Genomic DNA, 9,345 nt, shown 5'->3' with positions numbered 1-9,345 from the left:
GCTATCTAAGGATGGTACTATAGAACGCCACCTCAAGGTAGGCCTAGTGGCGCCATCTCTTGGTCAGGCCGGAAACTTATCAATCCACCCTCGTATATATGAACAACAACCCCTGAAGAAGTGAGCTGCAATGTTTACGAAATGTTGGTAAGATTTGTAGTTTTGCACGCGATTAAAAAACCGAATGACCTCCCTCCATTATCGGTTTTGAAATGTTCAATTTGAATTATTTTCAAAATATTCATTTTAAGATCTCCAAATAAAAATAAGGCATTTAAAAAATGAGAATATGTTGATAATAATTTTTCAACTGTGAAAATTAAATAAATTTTTTACCTCTACTCTAAATATATAAGGAAATGCGTGAATTACACTAAATTTTGTTGGGATGATCGACACGATAAAAATGTTTTATAAAAATCCAGATTATTTACAAACTTTTCCACAGGTTCGGAGCAGAGGGTCACTTTTTTATCATTATTTGGCAATCCTGCCTTTTATTCCAGCTTAATTAAATTCACACTGTCCATTAGATAGGCGTCTGCTCAGCCGAAAGCATTTTCAAAACTGTTGCCTGCTTCTAAATATACCCTCATGGGAATTAGCTAAATGACTGAAAATGTCCAATCAGTTAATTAGTTTTAATTAATGAGCGTTATAAAATACTTCTTTCAATTTTTCTAAATCATAATAATTAATAACTAAAAAACAAAAAAGGACATGGAGATAAAGCCACAATTGAATAAAAATTGTATAAATATTTTACTCTCATAATCAGAATCATTACTTATAACCGAGAAGAGAAGTATTACGAAAGAGCAAAGGTCAATTTATTGTTCAATTACAAGTTTTTGTCTCAAGTTATTGACCTATGTCAATATGTCGTATGACAATGTCGCTAGCGTTACAATTAAATCAGTTCTGTAACTCAGCAGCACAAGGGCTTCTTCAAATATTTTGATTATTAGAGTTCTTCGGCGACTGTATCACTTAGTTTTCTATCCTTTGTCTCAGGAAGTTTGAGAGACAAAAATCCAGCGAATAAAACAAAACGAGCACAAAGTGTGTTTGGTGCTCGCCAGGCTTTGTCTCCTAACATATTGACAATAAGAGGAGCTAAAAGACTTCCAAGATTCAAGATTGTTACACTGGATCCGAAAGCTATATTCTTCACTACCTAAAAATTCAATCGCAATTAATTAAAACTCGATATTTGCAGATCTTTTGATATAAATACAGTGAAACTTTTCTATATCGCTGATTTTGGGTCTGACTGTGGGTGGGAACTAACTAATTATAGCAAGCTCCGCTTTTGTTTGTTCACGCCTGAGTGCTCATCTGATTGACAACGGCAGACCCCGCGCAGTTCCTGTCACACCTATCTGCGGTGCGGCGTCATTTATCGGAAGGGCTATTGAAGGGTTTCACTATTATAAAGAAATTGTTTATACCAACCGTGGGGAATCAAAATATAGAGGTACAAATTAAGGAAAAAATTCTGCCATTCATAGCTGAAAGATTGAAACTCCTGATAATATTACAAATTTCCTTAATTACATTTTTTATTTGCATAAATAGAATTATGAGAAAGAATTGCGATTACCTAAAGAATAATAAGACACTGAGGTTAAAAGCAATGAAACGTATATGATAGCTCTTTTCCTTAATTCACAATATGAATAAAGTAACCTTAGACTTTCGAAATGTTTGTATAAAAAATTGAGTTTTTTCTTTCCCTCTGATTCAGAATTATTTGATTCCACAATCAAACTTTCCCATATTATTATAGAAATTCTCATAATATTTGGGATAATTTTACCATAAGGTTTCTCAATAATATTTTTTGCTTTGTTTCTGTGTCCTTTGGAAATTAACCATCTTGGAGATTCTGGAAGAAACCTGGAATATATTCCGAAAAAAACAACTTGTTCCTCATTCTAATTTCAACAATTAAAGGATTGATAGCATGGGTTTAAAATTTTTTAATTATACTTACCATATAAATAATATTAAAATTAAAGCAGGAACGGTACATGCCAGTTGCACATGTCTCCAATCGCTAGAACAGTATGCTACTCCAGTAACAATTATTGTTCCGACTGGAAAACCACAATTATAAGCAATTCCCATCCATTGTCTGTGCTTATTTTCTGCTACTTCTGTTACTTACATTAAACACAAAACTGTAATAAAAAATGAATTCATTACTTAATTAAATTATTGAATTGAAGAAACTTACAGATTGTGTAGGAGGAATTCAGAATAGCTGGATGACTGCATCCAATTAGCAATATGAGAATAATAAAAATCCAATAACAAGGCACAAATGCACTTAAAGGTCCAGAAATACTCAATAAAATAACTCCAATTATAAAAACTGTTCTTCTTCCAAATTTATCTGAGAGAGTACCAAAAAGAACGGCTCCTATTGTCTTTCCCAGAATCAAAACCATTTGGACAGTTGGTCTTTGGTGTGCATTTCCACAAATAGGGCCCCACTAAAAAATATTCAAAGGTATAATAAAAATAAAATTTCAAATGTGATTATAATTAAAGTGAAAGTTTTGTGTTGATAACTCACTTCCTCAACTATTGATTTTCGGTCAAGGTTATTTGCAAATAAATAATTTGAGCACTCTGAAGTTTCTGGCAATTTGTGATATTTAGTGTAGTTTAAGGCTCCATCATATCCAATTTCCACAAAATATGTATAATTATAATTATAGGAAGTGCAGGAACTCGCAGAAGAAATTGTTTTTATTTGATTTCTCGTCCAGTTGCATGCACTTAATTCTTCAACTTCACACCAGTGGGTAGGTATCTGCCGAAAATATTTGATAAAAAATAATATGTGCGAAAATAATAAAATAAAATTTAAGCTAGAAATGTAAAATCTGATTAGTTTATCGATATATTTGCTTACTTCTGCTGTAAATACGTAAGATATCGCTTGCATTCCACTGAGTAATGTTGGCACAATCGAAATGAAAAAGATTTTCCACAAAAAAATAGATCCTTCGCCGAGTTCTCCAAGTGCTCGCAGTAAAGGGTCTTTTCCGTATTCATGACTCGCCAAAGATATCATAATTGTACCTGAATCGAGTTCACACTGACAAGGAGATAAGAAACAGTCCAGCGACTATAGACAATTTCGTGATTGTTGACTGTTTATAGATTGAGACCCATAAAGTCCCAAACATTATTAATTCTTGTTTAATTATACTCGCACAGGATGGCCGCAAAAGTTTAATTATCGCATTATAATAGTGTGAAATCGTAATATCGTACATTGCACGATTTTACATTATATTATCATTTAGTTATATTATACGAGTATATACGAGGATTCTAGTAGTGGCCAAGGGATGTTAGTACATTATAATATCGTATACAGAGCTTCGGAACCTGCTTCTACGTTATCATATTGCGCTTTATTTCAATATAGAGGTTTTGCGATATCATTGTGCGATTTCTTTTTCTTCATGAAGAATAATCAATTTAATGAAAATCCCTAAGTTTTTCTGACCAACAAAATTCCTTCGCCTTTCTATTATTTCCAGGTTTTCCCTCACTTGCGGGCACCCTGTACTTACTATTCGCCTACTTTAGAATAGCGAATAAGTTACTCCTGACATAATTATTATTTAGATGTGAAGTTCGACGCGCGTACAGTTCAGATGTCAAGCTATTTCGAGCGTGGACAGGACTCAGATAGGCGACCACCTGCGACGTATGACCGGGATGTGTATTCGCTGTGTTTAAATTTTTGAAACAATGTCGAGCAGGAGTTCTTACGCCAAGGTTGATTGTCTGCATTCTATTAGTATGGTTGAATGTCTGCCTTTATGCTTGCATGTCAAAAAATCAGCTTAGCTCGAAAGGTGTTTTTCTGCAGTTTCCTCTCTCCTGGTCAAAAGTCCAGGCAAATGCGAGTACTGCTAATAAATTTAGACAAAGCCGTGGGCCATCACTCGTTGTGGAGTCTTCTGGCGTTATATGTACTTATGTCAAAAGACTCAACGATACTTTAGCAGTGAGTGTGACAAGTGTATAGACCTCTGTTTCACCGGGGTTTTAAAGTAAAAAGCGATCGTAAAATACGTTTTAACCGCAGTGCTACGGGACTAAAATGGACTAGCCTTACAAGACAAAAATAATAAGTATGCAAAAAGCTCGAAGCTTCGAGTGGAGTTCCAGCTAACTCAAAAGTTTCCCCAGGTGGAAAAATCCCGGTTGAATTACATACTGCAGTTCTTCGCAGAGGCGGACTGCTGGCATGTATGTTACATTGCGATGGAAAGAGTGAAAATAATATCCAATAATATCTACGATTTACAGTTGTACTTCTATAAGTCATACCGTCCTCCAATTTATTTTTACCCATATTATGCCTTAAAAATTCCCTAAAGCATGTTTTGGATCCTATTTAAGAAAATATTTTCAAAAAGAATAATAAATTATTCGTATGGAAACAGTAACAGTGAAAGGGGTATTCTGTCATCAATTATATTACGGCACTTTAAATTTATTTGTTTACGATGCAATCCAAAATATATTTATTGATTAAAAATGTATAGGAAACTAATTTTTATGGGCCCCCGCTAATATTTTGATTTTTTACATATCTTAACTTTCGATGGCGCCTATACGTACTTTGAGGGAGTTTCCAGATCAACTTCTTTACGTAAAAAGTATGACTCCATTTTAGCTTACAAATATGAAAGGGGGACACTCATTTACTTTATTAAAAAATCTCGACTAATTATCGGCTGTATTTAATTATTTTAGTAATTGTTAAGTTTAAACTCAAGTTTTATATCAAAATGACTACTTATTAATCGAAATTTTCTCTAAAAAAAGTTACTATCTTACATTTCAAGAGTTTGGATTAGAGGATTCCTGGCGGACTGAAGGAACCGAATAGAGCCTCTACAAACCCAGGATAAAAGAATCCATTCAAAAGACGACTCTGCGAATTGCGGATCTGTCATTTGCAGATTCAGAAAAGACCCCTGGCGGACCGAAGGAACCGAATGGAGCCTCTACAAAGTACCTGTAAAGACCCCATTGGGTCCCCATTCGGTTCCTTTTTAAAAAACTCGAAAAATCAGCAAAATCAACTTTTAAATTGTTGAAATTCGGATTCTACGTTATAATTCCCTATAGAAGGCCACGGAATAATCGCAATAGTTTTTTTTTACAACGGTAAAAAGTTTTCAAAAATATAAGACGTATAACGCCTGTTGACTGCTACACTGCAATCGCATCGCCTGTAAGTAGCCGTGAACAGGCGTTATTCCTCTTATATATTTTTTAACTTTTTACCGTTGTAAAATAAACTATTGCTATTATTCAGTGAGCTTCTATAGGGAATTCTAACGTAGAATCCGAATTTTAACAATTTAAAAGTTGATTTTGCTGTTTTTTCGAGTTTTTTTAAAAAGGAACCGAATGGGGACCCATGGGGGTCTTTACGGGTACTTTGTAGAGGCTCCACTCGGTTCCTTCGGTCCGCCAGGGACCCCATTGCGCCCCCATTCGGTTCCTTTTTAAAAAACTAAAAAAAAAAAAACAGCAAGATCAACTTTTAAACTGTTGAAATTCGGATTCTACGATAAATTTTCTATTAGAAACTCACGGGGTAATCGCAGTACTTTTTTTTGCAGCGTTAAAAATTTAAAAATGTTTCATTAACTTCTGCTGAAGGTGACTTCAAGCACATCCGTAATATCTGAAGTAGTATGTTGCGCGCGAAGTTTAAAAATAAAATTCTCTCTCACTTGCATCGCAGCGTTGTTGTCTGAGGTTTCCACAACGTGGCGCTAGCATCCAGACAAAATTCTTAAACTTACCGACGGAACGCTTATTAACTGCTCCTAAAAGAAGATGCACTTGAAGACGCCTTCGGTCCATGTAAATGACAGGTATTTTATTTTTAAAAGTTTTTAACGATGCAAGAAAAAATATTGCGATAACTCCGTGAGTTTCTAATGCAAATTTTACCGTAGAATCCAAATTTCAACAATTTAAAAGTTGATTTTGCTATTTTTTTTTAGTTTTTTAAAAAGGAACCAAATGGGGTCTTTTCGGGTACAATGTAGAGGCTCCATTCGGTTCCTTCGGTCCGTCAGGGGACATATTTCTTTATTTGGAAAATTGTAAAATATTACTATATTTTGCTATACTTTACTATAATAATGGCTATTTTATTATAATTTTAGCATTCCTTTGCAATTTTTAATGTTATTCTTATGAATTACTTATTTAAATCGAGGTTTAAATCTTCGCGGCAAAAATGCTTGAAAACTTGCAGTCTATGGTGTGACAAGTTTCATGTTTCCAAAACTGTTGGCCAACGTGAACATGAAGAATTAGAATGGAATTAGAATGCGATAGGGCAGAGCGAGGTTTTGTAATAAAATTGCGGAATGGAATCTTTTTCATCCTTGAGAAAGGATTAGGAATGTGAAAAGAAATTAACAATTGGTTGAACTTTCAGACGAAAAATAATCTGCTCGCTGCGCGGGCACATTCCTATCACTTGCAAGTTTCAGCGCATTTATAGGTTGCGTGACTTTTGGTTCTTGCGCTTTGCGCTCGATAATGTATTTATTTCGCGCTGCATGTTCGGTCTTTCTACTTCCCCACGTTTGTGCACAAACTTTTTAAAATTCAAGGTCAAAGCAACGACAAAACTGTAATTTGTTGATTGCGAATTGAAGCATCAGCAAAAATAACGTTGTATCAACACATATTTTGTATCCATGCCCCATGAAGTTCTATATGTGTATAAGATAGTCTCTTAACTGTTTCTCTATTCCGCGGAATCGCTGCGATCGAAAATTCGAAAATTGAATTGGCAAAGAAAATTCAAAATAGTCGATATTATATACTTCGAAAATGTACCTTTCTAACTCTAACATTGAAGTTTTGAACAAAGGTAAAAAAGAAAATTAAATTTATTAGAATGGCAAGTCTGAAAGAATAAAAGGGTTAGAGAGGCTGGAGTATAACGTCCAGAACCGGTAATGTGAAATATAATATTCAAAAATAATAAAATAAATTAATGATTGATAAATAATATTGATAATACATATCTACAATAAATTACGAAAATAAAATATTTAGACAAAAATAAAGGGTTCAGAGAATCGGATTGCGTTGTGCTCTGGTACACAGTTTTAGGGACCAAAAAGAAAGATCGAGTTTGTTAACCAGCAGTTTAAAAAAAAAAACTCAAAAAGTGAGAGCATATTCAAAATTTTTGAGACCACTTTCTTTCAAGATTTAAAAATTCTATTGAACGCTATGTATTGTACCCAAAAATACGAAAAATTTATCTCCATGAGGTTTTTGATGAAATAAAAATGACCAAGTTATTGGATTTTCAAAATCCAAAAAGCCAAACAAAAAAGAACACTTCAAGCCAAACAAAGCGTGATATAGGAAAAAGTCAAAAAAAGAAAACAGGTTTCTTTTTCAAGGCCCTACAAGATTGTCTAAACAACTTTTTGAATTTTGTTAAAAAAAATCGAAAATTCAAATTTTAATCGCACAAAAAACAATGAATATTTTTGAATATTAAAATGAATATTAAAACAAACAATATTCTCATCCATAATGACAAGGTATTAGTTTTATGTGAAAACTGACTTACGCGTATGTTATCAAATGTCGACGTTTTGAGGCCACCTGTTGTCGTAGTTGTCTATATACCCGAAAACATTCAAAAAACTAATCGGATTGGATTGTTCTTTGGCGCATAGTTTAAGGGCCAAAAGGAAAGATTAAGTTTGTTAGCCAGCAGTTTTTGATAAAAATTTAAAAAGTGGGAGAATTTTCCAAATTTTTGAGACCACTTCTTTCAAGATTTGAAAATTCCATCGACCATATTTATAGCAGACAAAAAATACGAACAATTTATCGCTATGACTTTTTTGATCAAATAAAAATTACAAAAGTTATAGCATTCTCAAAATCCAAAACACCAAACGAAAACGAACATTGGAAGCCAAACAAAGCTTCATATGGGAAAATGCCAAGAGAAAAAAGTTACTTTTTCAAGGCCCTAGAAGATTGTCTAAACAACCTTTAGAATTCTGTTAAAAAAAATCGAAAATTCAAATTTTGATCGCAAACAATACTAATGAATAAGAAATAACTCCATTTTGTGGTCAAACAAAGCAAGATACGAAAAGAGATTGATATACAAAAATTGTGCACCTAAAAAGATCTACAAACTTGCAATAAATTACTTTTTTATAGGATAAGTATTTTTTGCTTTATTCGTGAAACAGAACAATGACAAAAATTAAATTTGTATACGATTTGTATAAAAATATGAGAATATAAACAAGTATGTTTCAATTTCCATGCATAATAAGGTTTGTAACATAACAATATACATTTATTGAAGTGATACATGTTTCAGCGCAGTTAAAAATATAATTTAATGCAAAAGAAGAAACAAGTATTAAAGTAATCATGATAAATACAATTCGTATTTTATTTTGCAATATCTGAATAAGCAATCCTTGGCAGGTGCGGATCCAGGGGTGGGGGCACGGCGACTTGCCCCCCTCCTAAAAGTCCAGTCTCGAATTTTGCAAATAAGATAATTATTTAAAAAATTATTATATATAATACTGGAAAGCGAATTTCCTTCTTGAATACGGTTATAGAGAAAACATCAATTCTCAGGGTATATTTTTGAAATGTAGCGGCCATTTTATATCATGTAGTTACGTACAGATACTCTGGTAACGTATATCAATGTTATAATGTATTTCCAACACCGGCGCTGTCACTCTTGTGTCGTATCCACATGCGGCAAGAGAGCATGACAGCCAATGTAAATTCCCAACCATGTAATTCTCGCAGCCAATCACGGTATCGAATTCTCTCATGGACGTATGACAGATCATTTTATTGTGAATAACCATTTAAGTTGAACAGGGAGCGAACTCAGCTGATTGCGAGATTTGCGAGGTAACGTTTTACAACTATCAATAATGGTAAATATTTTATTTCTGTATTCTGGCTATTTTAAAGCGACTTTCGTTTTTTGAAGATAATTTTTTTCAAGATTCTTCATTCTTGCCTTCGTTATAAAAAGATAATGTTTGCCGTTATGATAACAAAAGTTCAAGCTGATACCAAGAACTAAAGAAATGCGAAAATCAACTAGAGATTGCATACATTAAAAAAAATAAGACTTCAATGAAAAATTGTTAAGACACCAAGCACGAAATATGTATTATCATTCGAGAAGAAAGAAATTAGGTTATGAAATATCATGATTCAGGGTGATCTCTGGACCGGAAAACTGGAAAATGACTGGGAATT

At 33.4% G+C, this 9,345-nt stretch overlaps 1 protein-coding gene across 1 annotated transcript; it reads right to left on the bottom strand.

Annotated features, from left to right (window-relative positions):
• Positions 1–964: 964 nt before the first annotated feature.
• Positions 965–3,085, bottom strand: LOC117180516 (organic cation transporter protein-like). Its single transcript, XM_033373014.1, has 4 exons — positions 2,924–3,085; positions 2,582–2,821; positions 2,325–2,498; positions 965–1,177 (listed from the first exon to the last, which is right to left on the bottom strand). The coding sequence occupies exons 1-4, from the start codon at positions 3,083–3,085 to the stop codon at positions 965–967; spliced, it is 789 nt and encodes a 262-aa protein (XP_033228905.1).
• Positions 3,086–9,345: the final 6,260 nt, after the last annotated feature.

Source organism: Belonocnema kinseyi, chromosome 9 (genome assembly GCF_010883055.1).
Source record: "Belonocnema kinseyi isolate 2016_QV_RU_SX_M_011 chromosome 9, B_treatae_v1, whole genome shotgun sequence".
In the NCBI taxonomy this organism is placed as follows: domain Eukaryota; kingdom Metazoa; phylum Arthropoda; class Insecta; order Hymenoptera; family Cynipidae; genus Belonocnema; species Belonocnema kinseyi.
This window is presented reverse-complemented; position numbering and strand designations above follow the sequence as displayed.